Source organism: Myxocyprinus asiaticus, chromosome 24 (genome assembly GCF_019703515.2).
Source record: "Myxocyprinus asiaticus isolate MX2 ecotype Aquarium Trade chromosome 24, UBuf_Myxa_2, whole genome shotgun sequence".
Taxonomy (NCBI): Eukaryota; Metazoa; Chordata; class Actinopteri; order Cypriniformes; family Catostomidae; genus Myxocyprinus; species Myxocyprinus asiaticus.
In genome coordinates, this window is record NC_059367.1 from 3505172 (window position 1) to 3519121 (window position 13950).

The following is a 13950-nucleotide window of genomic DNA, read 5'->3' on the forward strand; positions in this document are numbered from 1 at the left end:
ATAGCACTTAAATAGACAAATCATATATCAAATGAAAGATCTCATTCTCAGGAACATGACTGTACAGGTTATTTTGTTGCCCTAACACCACAGTTTAAAAGATTTTCAAAAGAATCACAAAGTGAAATATGATATTTGTATGTCATCAAATACAAACGTCTCCCTTATGTACTGATAACTGCTGCTGTAAGCCCCAAATAGCTAAAAACTTTATATCTGCTTTTACCTTAGGAAGTTCTCTTAAAATACAAGCCATTGTTTACTTGTACTTAGATTTCCAGAACAAAATATGCAGTTCCGCAGGAAAAGTATGCTAAGCAAATCATCATAAATATATGTTTTCGACTAGTAATGATAAAATATTATACATCATCGCAAAGGAGATGATCTCAGCTTTCTAATGTCACCTAGATTGAGCTTCTAGTCCACTCAGAGGCCGAGATATTCGATGAAACAATGGGCGTGGTGCAAGAACTGAAAATCAGACTGAATGTCAAATCAAATCAAATCACTTTTATTGTCACACAGCCATATACACAAGTGCAATGGTGTGTGAAAATGGGTGCAGTTCCGATCAACATAGTAGTCGTGACAGTGATGAGACATATACCAATTTACAATAACATCAAATTAACACAACACAATTTAAACATCTGTTATACACATAATTACACTCAACAATATACAAATAATAACATACACTGTACAGTATACAATACGCTGTTTTTGTTTTTTTTTGTTTTTTACTATATAGATACACTTTATTCAATAAAAATGAAAAATTAAAATATATATATAAAAAAAAAGTATATATATATATATATATATATATATATATATATATATATATATATATATATATATATGGAATCTACAGTATTGTACTGTATTGACATTCAGGCTGTCGGTTGATAGTCAGTTGTTCAGAGAGACATAATATAATAATAATAATATAATTTATGACAGTCCGGTGTGAGATATAAGAGTAAGGGTAATAAAGTGCAGGGCTGATGTATTTGATCGTGGGAGATCAAAAGTTCAAAAGTCTGATTGCTTGGGGGAAGAAGCTATCATGGAGTCGGCTGGTGCGGGTCCTGATGCTGCGATACCGCCTACCTGATGGTAGCAGTGAGAACAGCCCATGGCTCGGGTGGCTGGAGTCTCTGATGATCCTCCGAGCTTTTTTCATACACCGCCTTGTATATATTTCCTGGAGGGAGGGAAGCTCACCTCCGATGATGTGTCTGGCAGTTCGCACCACCCTTTGCAGTGCTTTGCGGTTGTGGGCGGTGCTATTGCCGTACCAGGCGGAGATACAGCCAGTCAGGATGCTCTCCACAGTGCAGGTGTAGAACCGTGTGAGGATGTGGCGGTTCATTCCAAACTTCCTCAGCCATCTCAGGAAGAAGTGGCGCTGATGAGCCTTCTTCACAACGACTTCAGTGTGGACGGACCATGTGAGTTCCTCAGTGATGTGGACACCCAGGAACTTGAAGCTGCTGACTCTCTCCACTGGTGCTCCATTGATGGTGATGGGACTGTGTTCTCTGTCTTTTCTTCTGAAGTCCACCACAAGCTCCTTTGTCTTACTGACGTTGAGGGAGAGGTTGTGCTCCTGACACCAGATGTGTCAGAGTGCGCACCTCCTCTCTGTAGGCTGTTTCATCATTGTCAGTGATCAGACCTACCACCATCGTGTCATCAGCAAACTTAATGATGGCATTGGAGCTATGTGTTGCCACACAGTCATGTGTGTACAGGGAATACAGTAGTGGGCTGAGAATACAGCCCTGCGGGGCTCCAGTGTTGAGGGTCAGTGATGAGGAGATGTTGCTGCCTATTCTAACCACCTGGCGTCTGCTTGACAGGAAGTCCAGGATCCAGCTGCACAGCGAGCTGTTTAAGCCCAGAGCCCGGAGTTTCTCATCTAGAATGTCTATGGACGAGCACATCTGTGAGGGCTAAAATGTGTTATAGCTTCACCTACATTTCAGATTGGCATTTTGTGACGGAAGGTGATAGAGGAAAAATTCTTTTTTTCCTGTCATCTAGTGGAATAAAATAAGACATTTGAAGGGAGATGGGGTGAACAAAACCAAAATTACATGCTTACAAATATAGGACAACAGAAAAAAACATTGTTATTCATAAGATTATTTACATACACAGTAGTATTTATTATGTTTTTTTTAATTTGGTTGATTCAATATCGATTCTGAAAAGCAATGGATCTATCTTTGTGTACTGGGTCTGATTAACGTGAATCCTTTTATTACTAGCTTCTCTATATATCTTGGTTTCCTACACTGCTGTTTAGCAACGGCGAGTGGAGCACATCTAACGTGTACAGCGGGAGAAACGGACGTAAACACGGAGACGGTGCGCAATAGCTAAATCTGTCCGTGTAGCACACGTTGACAGAGTACAACTTTTCCTCGGCTCTGTAGCCAGCAGTTGTGTGAATGTGTGTGTGTGAGTGAGTGTGTGTGTGTGAGAGTGCGTGTGTTTGTGTGTGAGAGAGAGAGAGAGTGTTTGTGTGTTCCAAGAGTGCTCGCGATGTGGATTCGCTCAAGAATGCTCAAAAACGCGGCAAAATACCCATCTGGTGACTTATCGAGGTATGAATGTAAACACAGAGTTATTTCTAAAGTAAATGTAAACAGTGTTCAACGTTTATCTATAAACGCAGTTACAGACACATGATCTGATGTCTTATGTCCTGTTAGTCGACCTATTCATCAGAAAAAAGTGGCATTGCACACTCAGTGTGAAGGGATTCATAGAGACGCATTGCTTCATTTTAAAATCTCGTTTCGATCTCTGGTGTTCCACAGGTTCAGGAGTCAGTGGCGAGCTGTCTTCCTCCTCTGGTTCCTGCTATAAAGGAGGACGCTGGTGGGATGGTGAAGAAACTCCTGCAGCTTCTGCTTGAGAGTGATAAATACGCTGAGCGGAAGGGAGCGGCGTATGGTCTGGCAGGACTCGTGAAGGGTTTGGGGATCCTGTCACTCAAACAACAAGACATCATGACAACACTGACCAACGCTATACAGGACAAGAAGAACTCCAGACGCAGAGAGGGTCAGCAGCATTCCCCATATCAAAAAAAAAACGATAATCAATCTAGTGAATTCAATTTCAATTTTGTGCGCTTTTTTGGCATAACAATGCAAAGCTGCGTGCAATGAGCCTCATTCATGAACTTTCGTAAATATTTGAGTAAAACGGACCTTCCCGAAAACTTTCTGCCAGATACACAAACGCTTCGTACTCCCCAGATGTGTTAGTAAAGGTGTGTATGTTAATGAATTCCAAACATTCGTAAAGAGGGCCGTGTGCACATTCATTCACAATTATCATAATCCACGCCAATGAAAACGCCATATAAGGAAGGCACCAGACTTACTAGTAAATGCCATTAACATCTATGTGGAACAATAATTAAATCGTTCTTATGAATGAAGTGCGTTCACATCGCTAAATTTTGATTTTGCAAACACAATAGCGTCTCAAATAAAGTGAGGACTTGCTTTCGTCGCATGTTTTTCCAGTTATTTGATGCTCTTTTGTGAATCAAACAGTTCAAGAAGTCAATAAAAATGGTTTGACATGAGAATGAAAATGTTCAGTTCACGCCAGGAGGAGGACATTCTCCACCATTAATCTTCGCTGGTTCAGTTTGCAGCGCATCGCCAGCATCATTTGTGAAACTTCTCGGGTAAATCATGATGTAACAGTGATATACTTGCAACTGGAAGAAACTTCAGAGAAATTAATTGAATGCCTGAAGAAGATATTTGGCCGAAATGCTGTAAGATATTACAGATTTCCAAGCTGTACAACAGTGTGCGTGCTTTTTCTATTTTTTTCCCATTGTATTGTGAACGCTCATGCTTGCGATATGTTTATTTGGGCATTAGCATTGACTATACGTTATCAACTGAACGCGATTTACCGATGCCTATACGAAATTATGAAGCCTAAATTATAGAGTTCATATCAGATTATTAAAACTGTCCAACTGGGGGCCTGGGTAGCTGAGCGAGTATTGATGCTGACTACCACCCCTGGAGTCATGAGTTTGAATCCAGGGTGTGCTGAGTGACTCCAGCCAGGTCTCCTAAGCAACCAAATTGGCCCGGTTGCTAGGGAGGGTAGATTCACATGGAGTAACCTCCTCGTGGTCGCTATAATGTGGTTCGCTCTCAGTGGGGCACGTGGTGAGTTGTGCGTGGATGCCGCGGAGAATAGCGTGAAGCCTCCACTCGCACTACCTCTCCGCGGTAACACGCTCAACAAGCCACGTGATAAGATGTGCAGATTGAAGTCTCAGACGCGGAGGCAACTGAGATTCGTCCTCCGCCACACGGATTGAGACGAGTCACTACGCCACCACGAGGACTTAGAGCACATTGGGAATTGGGCATTCCAAATTGGGGGAGAAAAGGGGAGAAAAAAAACTGTCCAATCAGTCATATAAGAGGCATAATTGTTTTCAAGAAAATCAAACGCAAACTTTCCTTGAACTTTTCACCCCATGTCATGCACTTCTGCTAGAAAAACGATAAGCAGAGATGGGGAAAAAACTACTTTGATTTATTTAATTTTTTTACTAATTTGTTATTTTTTAAGGTTAATTTCACTCATTTCATTATTAGTAATTTTTTTCATTACTTAGTTAATTTCACTTTTATCAAAATGTAGTCATGACAGTTTGCTTGAAAGAACACAACATGTTCGGATATCTTACACATGATTTATACATGGTCGGGTGCAGGTGTAAATTTTGTTCGTACCAGCTTATGTTTTATGAAAACTTTCATAACGGCTTTACGAACAGTTTACACAAAAATGTTTCTGCTCGTGTTTCCTGAATGAGGCCCAATGAAAATGAAAAGTACATTTTAACACAATAAATCATGTCCCGGGTCATAATAAGGAAAATTCCAGCAATTCGAGCATTTCATGCTTAAAGTACCACCTGTTTTCAGCAGGGGGCAGTAAGCGCAACTCCAGCTGTATAACCAACAAACCACCCTAGGGCTTGACACCAGCGACAGCACAAGATGAGGACGCGTTGTTGCGTTCAAACACAAGCACAATATACCAATAATATTAATTATGAAGTTAATAACGAGCATAATGCTCTCTATATCTCTCCCACAGGTGCTCTGTTCGCTTTCGAGATGTTGTGTAACCTGTTGGGGAAGTTATTTGAGCCCTACGTGGTCCATGTTCTTCCTCATCTCCTGCTGTGTTTTGGTGATGGGAACCAGTACGTCAGAGAGGTAAAAACACACTCTTAATCTGTGCATTCAGTTTGTCCTTTAATCTGTGTAGTGCGTCATGATCTCATGACCTTCATTGTGTTTGTGTATCAGGCTGCAGATGACTGCGCTAAAGCTGTGATGAGGAATCTCAGTGCTCACGGAGTGAAGCTGGTGCTGCCCTCTCTACTGGTGGCACTGGAGGAGGAGTCCTGGAGAACTAAAGCAGGTCAGCGTCCATATCATAAAGATATTTTTTAAATATGTAATGTTCTCAATGTATTCATTACTTATTAAAGACAGTATGAATCAACATTCACAACTAATTCAATTACTGTAATGTGCCATAACATCTATAATCTCTGTAGGGTCTGTGGAGTTATTGGGTGCGATGGCGTTTTGTGCTCCGAAACAGTTGTCCTCCTGTCTGCCGAACATTGTGCCCAAACTGACGGAGGTTCTGACAGACTCTCACGTGAAGGTGCAGAAGGCCGGTCAGCAAGCGCTTAGACAGATCGGATCTGTTATTCGCAATCCTGAGATCCTGGGTATGAAGTATTGACAATTAGAGAAAAGTTTGTAAAAACTTTAAGGGAAAGTTTATAAGAGTTCATGCTAAAGTTTACACTTTAGAAAGTTTTTTGATGTTTGAAAGTAGGGAAAGAGCCATTTGGTGCCCAATCAAAATTCTATAGAAACAGTATATATATATATTATGTTCATCATCTGTTGACTTTTTTTAAACGATTCAAAATGAACACACTTTTTTTGGTCAGCCAATAGTAATTGCTAGAAGGCCAAGAATCGGCTGACTCATTGGCCCGGCCAATATATCGGTTTATCGCTAAATTTGTTCATTTGGTATTTGGATGGCGCTGACTTGGTGTTCTGTCAACTGTGCAGCGATCACCCCCATCCTACTGGACGCCTTGACTGACCCGTCTCAAAGGACGCAGCACTGTCTGCAAACTCTGCTGGACACAAAGTTTGTGCACTTCATTGATGCGCCGTCTCTGGCTCTGATCATGCCCATTGTCCAGAGAGCGTTCCAGGACCGATCCACCGACACTCGCAAGATGGCCGCACAGATCATCGGAAACATGTACTCCCTTACCGACCAGAAGGTAAGAAATAACCGCCCCTTTCTATCCTAAATATAATGTCTCAAATATAGGCAATACAACAGGTGGCCACCTTTTGATTCTTGTTTTTATCAACTTAAGTTGGAGTGTTTAATAACGTGCTTTTCTTAATACATTGTGTGTGTGTTTGCAGGATTTGTCTCCGTATCTGCCCAGTGTGATTCCAGGACTGAAGGCCTCTCTTTTGGACCCTGTGCCAGAGGTAATGAAGGCAATACTGATCTATAGAAATTCACAATAAAGTGAATACTCTACTTTTTTTCCCCTTATAATATTTGTCAAGAGTTCAGCCACCAGAACTGTTTTTGTATCAGTAAATTTTAAAGTAATAGTCCACCCAAAAATGACAATTCTCTCATCGTTAACTCACCTTAATGCCATCTCAAACTCATATGACTTACTTTCTTTTGCGGAACACAAACGAAGATATTTTGATGGAGATGTGAGGTGTTTTTGTCCGTACAATGTAAGTCAATGGGGTCCAAAATGTTCAAGCTCCAAAAAAAGACATAAAGGCAGCATAAAAGTAATACATATGACTCCAGTGGTTTAATCCATGTCTTCTGAAGCAATATGATCGGTGTAATCGAACTTCTAATCAATCATGATCGCCTAGGAGACTATAGATTACATTTAAAGTGAAAATGGAGTTAAGTTTTGGTCCGTTTCTCACCCAAATCCGATCTTATCGCTTCAGGAGACATGGATTACTTTATGCTTCCTTTATATCTTTTTTGGAACTTGAAAGATTTGATACCCATTGACTTCTATTGTACAGACAAAAACACCTCATATCTCCATTAAAATATCTTAGTTTGTTCTACAGAAAAAAGAAAGTTAAATGAGTTTGAGATGGCAAAAGGGTGAGTAAATGATGAAAGAATCTGTACATACCCTCTTGTAAAGTTGTAGATCATACTTGAAGGCAATACTGATTTATAGAAATTCACAAAAAGGGGCATTTTCTACTTTTTTTGTAGCACTTAACACAGTATAATCACTTAACTTGTAATGTTTGTCAGGATTTCAGGCACCAAAACACTCACAATCAGGCTGTTTTTGCATCTGCACCTTTAAAGGAATAGTTTACACAAAATTAAATTCTCTCATCATTTACTCACCTTTTTTGCAGACTCAAACTCTTATGACTTTCTTTCTTCTGCAGAACACAAACGAAGATATTTTAACGGAGGTATGAGGTGTTTTTGTTCATATAATGCAAGTCAATGGGGTTCAACACCTTTCAAACTCCAAAAAAGACATAAAGGTAATCAATAAAACTCCATACGAGTGGTTTAATCCTTGTCTCGTGAAGTGATGGGATCGGTTTTAGGTGAGAAACGGTTCAAAATGTTACTACTTTTCACTATAAATCTTGAATCTCCTTGGCGTGATCGTGATTTAAAGCTCGACTACACTCCATCCAAAACCGATCACATCGCTTCAAAAGACATAAATCACTCCTATAGAGTTTTATGGATTATCTTAGCCTTTTTTTGGAGCTTGAAAGTTTTAAACCCCATTGACTTGCACTGTACAGAGAAAAACACCTCATATCTTCACCAAAATATCTTCGTTTGTGGTTAGTGGTATGTTAAAGAACTCATGGTTCTGATGTCATCATTTCTGAAAGAATCCTATTTGTAGCCTAGTTTCAATAAAAGTCACTTAGTACTTAAAAAGTCAGTGTAGGACACTGTCTCTGTCTCCCTCAGGTTCGAACCGTGTCTGCTAAAGCTCTTGGTGCTATGGTGAAGGGGATGGGCGAGTCTTCCTTTGAAGATCTGCTGCCGTGGCTCATGGAGACGCTGGCGTCAGAACAAAGCTCTGTGGACCGGTCCGGAGCTGCTCAAGGTGAAAGAAGATCAGTCCTGATTTTTTTTTTACTGGAACAACAGAGGGCAGCAGAGAGCTGTTGCAAAACCATTAAACCAGTGAATTTGAGACATTCCCTTATGCTGCAGTGTTTGTGCAGCACTGTATTGAAATCCCTCATATATTTATTTGTCTTTTTTAAACTAATTTCTTTCTTAATCTACCAGGCATTAAAACTGAACTCTACATTTTGTGGTTCATTTTCCCCATCTTTTCCTGTGTTTTAGGTCTGGCTGAGGTGATGGCAGCGTTAGGTGTAGAGAAGCTCGATAAACTGATGCCAGATGTTGTTCAGACGGCCAGTAAAGTTGACATCGCCTCTCACGTCAGAGACGGATACATCATGATGTTCATCTACCTGCCGCTCACCTTTGGAGACAAATTCACCCCATATGTGGGTCCCATCATTCCCTGTATCCTCAAGGTAAGACATACTTACTTTTTAACATACTTAACCATCTCACATTGTGTGTTGTTCTCCTACTTAAGAATATGAGTTCAGATCGGAGCCGTGGCCTAGTGGTTACTGCATGTGATGAAACAGATATACCCAGGTTTGAATTCGAATTGTTTATTAAAGGGACAGTTCACCCAAAAATGAAAATTCTCTCATCATTTACTCACTCTCATGCTATCCCAGATGTGTATGACTTTCTTTCTTCTGCTGAACACAAAGATTTTCAGAAGAATATTTCAGCTCTGTAGGTCCATACAATGCAAGTGAATGGTGACCAGAACTTTGAAGGTCCAAAAACCACAAAGGCAGCATAAAAGTAATCGACTCCAGTGGTTTAATCCATGTCTTCAGAGGCGATCTAACAGGTGATGGTTGAGAACAGACCAAAATGTAACTCCTTTTTCACAGTACATCTTGCCATTGCAGTCTCAAGGCACTATCACGAGTTCAAGCTCGATTATACTTCCTAGTGTTTGACACATACGCAGACCCTGCCTCCGAGAATGCGTACTTCAGATCTCCCGCCGGAACTAGTAGGTCATCCAGGCATTTCTCGCTTACTGTCTTATGAATACTGTGGATTCGGATATACTACTCCACTGGCATACTGTTTTTGGCATACTATATTGTAGGGAAGTCTGGATATTCGGACCAGGAAGAGTGCTAGATGGCGCTAGGAAGTGTAATCGAGCTTGAAATCATGATCGCCAATTGAGTGCAGATGTCAAGATTTATAGTGCAAAATTAGTGACATTTTGTTCTGTTCTCACATTAAACCGATTAGATTGCTTCAGAAGACATGGATTAAACCACTCAAATCGTATGGATTACTTTCATGCTGCCTTTATGTGCTTTTTGGAGCTTCAAAGTTCTGGCCACCATTCACTTGCATTGTATGGACCTACAGAGCTGAGATATTCTTCAAAAATATTAATTTGTGTTTTGCATAATACAGTTTCACCAGATGAGGTTTATTTATGAGGAATAAAAAACTATCAAGATACATTTTTGCCGGTAACCCATAGTTCCAAAAAGCAACTATCGGCACTGATTAATACCTCTAATTTGTACTGTAATCTTATTGTCGTGCACTTGTTTGTGTTTCCTGGACATAGATAAGCATGTGTGTTTGATTTTATATTGGGTACAGAGCTATCATTCTGTGTGTGTGTGTTCAGGCACTGGCTGATGAGAACGAGTATGTGAGAGACACAGCTCTGCGTGCAGGTCAACGCATCATCAGCATGTACGCTGAGACAGCCATCGCTCTACTACTACCTGAACTCGAGCAAGGCCTGTTTGATGACCTCTGGAGAATCAGGTAAGATTTTTTTTTTCACTATATTATGAGTATTGTTTTTATACAGAGGTAATGGTATTTTTTTATACACTACCCCTAATCCTCACACAACCCTGTTAATATCAATAGATTTAAAGTTGAACGTGATTTAGCCAATTTATGAGCCTTTTTAACTTGTGAGGACCACCTAAAATGCTCACGCTAGTTGGTTAGGTTGGTTTCCTATATTAGTGAGGACATTTTCAAATGTTTGGCCCTCACAAGTAACCAAATCTGTACAGACAGACACATTCCCTTCACTCTTACTGTCCCTTTACAAGTCTGAAACAGTTTGGCTGTGGTTGTCATAGTGATGGATGCTGATGCTGAGTTTTTGTGTTCTCTTAGATTCAGCTCGGTGCAGTTGCTAGGAGACCTGCTGTTCCACATCTCCGGTGTAACGGGGAAAATGACAACGGAAACCGCATCAGAGGATGACAATTTTGGCACAGCCCAGTCCAACAAGGTAACACATAATGAGCCCTTGGAATATACCGCGATACCTGACTTCATCCTGGTGTCGGTACATTTAAGACAGGGTCTGACAGCAGTTCTTTCATTAGAACAAGGAAACATCCCTCACTTTCTGTTGTGCCTGTGTTCTGGAATGTCATTAAGTGGAAATGTGTATAAATATTGTATTTTAATGAATTTCTCCAGGCCATTATCGGAGCTCTGGGTCCAGAGAGACGCAACCGCGTGCTGTCTGGCCTCTATATGGGCCGTTCAGACACACAGCTAGTGGTGAGACAGGCGTCTCTTCATGTGTGGAAGATCGTAGTGTCGAACACACCCCGCACGCTGCGAGAAATCCTGCCCACCCTCTTCACACTGCTGCTGGGCTTCCTGGCCTCCACATGTCCAGATAAGAGAACGGTACAACACGAACACACACGTGACAGTTTTACAAATGTGAATTCATATCTCCAATAGTGTATTTAAATATGCATCACTCCTCGCTTGTTTTTTGGCTTTAGAGTGTATTGAGTATTGTTTGGGTCTGAATTTCTGTTTTTGATGATTGTACAGCACAATGGTCAGCTTTTGTTGTTTTTATTGTGCTTTATAAATAAAACTGATTGATTGATTGTTTATCCCTGTAATTTAGAGACAAAATGATTTATTTAGGTTATTTTCTTTATAAAAATACAGTAAATTCCTATATCAGTTATGTTGTCTTGTGCAACCACAGCAAGATGGCATGATTAACTAAATGTCCTATGTGTGCTGCTCCAGATTGCTGCTCGTACTTTGGGTGATCTTGTGAGAAAACTGGGTGAGAAGATCCTGCCTGAGATCATTCCCATCCTGGAGGAGGGTCTGCGCTCGGACAAGAGCGACGAGAGGCAGGGAGTGTGTATCGGCCTGAGCGAAATCATGAAGTCAACCAGCAAAGATGCAGTGAGTGCTGCAGTCATACATGAGATAAAATACTCTTTAACAGGTTTGTTAGTGTCGTTGTTGTTAACCGACGTGTGTTTGTGTCAGGTTTTGGTGTTCTCCGAGTCTCTGGTCCCAACCGTGAGGAAGGCCCTGTGTGATCCTCTGGAGGAAGTGCGTGAAGCAGCCGCTAAAACCTTCGAGCAGCTCCACACTACCATCGGTCACCAGGCGCTTGATGACATTCTGCCCGCACTGCTTAAACAACTGGTACTTCTGTCAGCCTACAGTCTTCTCATTACATCTCAGTTCCTCATCACTTCATTCCTAGTTTTACATCCCTTCTTCCTTCCCTTCTTGTTTACATCCATCCCTTTTTCCTTTCCTTCCTCCTTTCCTCTTCCTTTCCATCTTTTCTTCCTTCTTTCCATCCTTTTCTCCTTCCCTCCTTCCCTCTTCTCATCTTCCTTCCTTCCTTCCCTTATTCCTTCCTTTTCCCTCCCTCCTTCATTCCTTCCATCCCTCCCTCTTCTCTCCCTTCTCTTCTTTTTTCCTTTCCTCCCTCCCTCCCTCCTTCCTACATTACTTCTTTCTTTCCATCCTTTTCTCCTTCCCTCTGTCATTCCTTTCTTCCCTTTTGATTTCTTCCCTTCTTCCTTCCCTCTTCTCATCTTCCTTTTTTCCTTCCCATCTTCCTTCTTTCCTTTTTTCCTTCCTTCCCTTATTCCTTCCTTACTTTCCCTCCCTCTTCTCTCCCTTCTCTTCTTTTTTCCTTTCCTTTCCCTCCCCCCTTCCTTCCTACATTACTTCCTTCTTTCCATCCTTTTCTCCTTCATTCCTTTCTTCCCTTTTGATTTCCTTCCCTTCTTCCTTCTGTCTTTTCTTCACTTTTTTCTTTCCTTCTTTCCTTTTTTCCTTTCTTCCCATCTTCCTTCTTTCATATTTTCCTTCCCTTATTCCTTCCTTTCTTTCCCTCCCTCCTTCCTTCCCTCCTTCATTCCTTTCTTCCCTTTTGATTTCCTTCCCTCTTCTCGTCTTCCTTTTTTCCTTTCTTCCCATCTTCCTTCTTTCATATTTTCCTTCCCTTATTCCTTCCTTTCTTTCCCTCCCTCCTTCCTTCCCTCCTTCATTCCTTTCTTCCCTTTTGATTTCCTTCCCTCCCTCCTTCCTTTCCATCCTTTCTTCCTTCTTTCCATCCTTTTCTCCTTCCCTCCTTCATTCCTTTCTTCCCTTTTGATTTCCTTCCCTCCTTCCTTCTCTCTTCTCATCTTCCTTCTTTCCTTTTTTCCTTCCTTCCCTTATTCCTTCCTTACTTTTCCCTCTCTCTTCTCTCCCTTCTCTTCTTTTTTCCTTTCCTCCCTCCCTCCTTCTTACATTACTTCCTTCTTTCCATCCTTTTCTCCTTCATTCCTTTCTTCCCTTTTTCCTTCCCTCCCTCCTTTCTTTCTTCCTTCCATCCTTTCTTCCCTTTTGATTTCCTTCCCTTCTTCCTTCTGTCTTTTCTTCACTTCTTTTTTCTTTCCTTCCATCTTTCCTTACCTCTTCTCATCTTCCTTTCCTTTTTTCCTTCCTATTTTCCTTCCCTTTTTCCTTCCTTCCTTACTTTTCCCTCCCTCCTTCATTCCTTCCATCCCTCCCTCTTCTCTCCCTTCTCTTTTTTTCCTTTCCTCCTTCCTTCCTACATTTCTTCCTTTCCTTCTTTTCCTTCTCTCCTTCCTTCCTTCCCTTTCTTCTTCCTTACCTACATTCCTTCTTTCCTTTCCTCCTTTCTTACTTCCCTCCCTTCTTTTTCCTTCCCTCCCTCATTCCTTCTTTCTTCCTTATTCCTTCCTTACTTTCCCTCCCTCTTCTCTCCCTTCTCTTCTTTTTTCCTTTCCTTTCCCTCCCCCCCCTTCCTTCCTACATTACTTCCTTCTTTCCATCCTTTTCTCCTTCATTCCTTTCTTCCCTTTTGATTTCCTTCCCTTCTTCCTTCTGTCTTTTCTTCACTTTTTTCTTTCCTTCTTTCCTTTTTTCCTTTCTTCCCATCTTCCTTCTTTCCTTCATTCCTTCCTTGCTTCCTTGCCTATTTTCTTCCTTCCCTCTTTTCTTCTCATCTTCCTTTCTTCCTCCTTCCGTTTTCCCTCAAATATAGTAATTTCTTTAGTAAATATAGATTTTTTTGGACTTAAAATATTTAATTGCATTCACAAAGAGCCATTTCTATTCAGCCTATAAAATAATTTTTATAATCCTTATCTATTAACCAGGAATGACTGGAAAAGTCAAGGAAATTCATTGGCTAGATGTATGAAGTGTGTTTATGTTGTGACACATAATTGTTGTTTTCAGGAGGATGAGGAGACGTCAGAGTTTGCATTGGATGGGTTGAAACAGGTCATGGCTGTGAAGAGTCGCTCGGTGCTGCCTTACCTTGTGCCCAAGGTGAATTCTCACTCTTACATTCTCTCTTAATTCATTTGTGCATGAACATCAGCATAAAGTTTGGCC

General features: G+C 41.0%; 1 protein-coding gene across 1 annotated transcript in view; it reads left to right on the forward strand.

Annotated features, from left to right (window-relative positions):
• LOC127414801 (eIF-2-alpha kinase activator GCN1-like) overlaps window positions 1–13950 on the forward strand; it is a 55347-nt gene that overhangs the window by 30622 nt on the left and 10775 nt on the right. Inside the window, exons 34-47 of the mRNA XM_051653123.1 lie at window positions 2835–3081; window positions 5167–5288; window positions 5382–5496; window positions 5636–5815; window positions 6171–6391; window positions 6543–6611; window positions 8125–8263; window positions 8512–8708; window positions 9920–10062; window positions 10429–10546; window positions 10741–10956; window positions 11317–11481; window positions 11569–11730; window positions 13792–13884. Coding sequence (XP_051509083.1) covers window positions 2835–3081; window positions 5167–5288; window positions 5382–5496; window positions 5636–5815; window positions 6171–6391; window positions 6543–6611; window positions 8125–8263; window positions 8512–8708; window positions 9920–10062; window positions 10429–10546; window positions 10741–10956; window positions 11317–11481; window positions 11569–11730; window positions 13792–13884 — 2187 coding nt within the window. The remainder of the gene's footprint in view (window positions 1–2834; window positions 3082–5166; window positions 5289–5381; window positions 5497–5635; window positions 5816–6170; window positions 6392–6542; window positions 6612–8124; window positions 8264–8511; window positions 8709–9919; window positions 10063–10428; window positions 10547–10740; window positions 10957–11316; window positions 11482–11568; window positions 11731–13791; window positions 13885–13950) is intronic.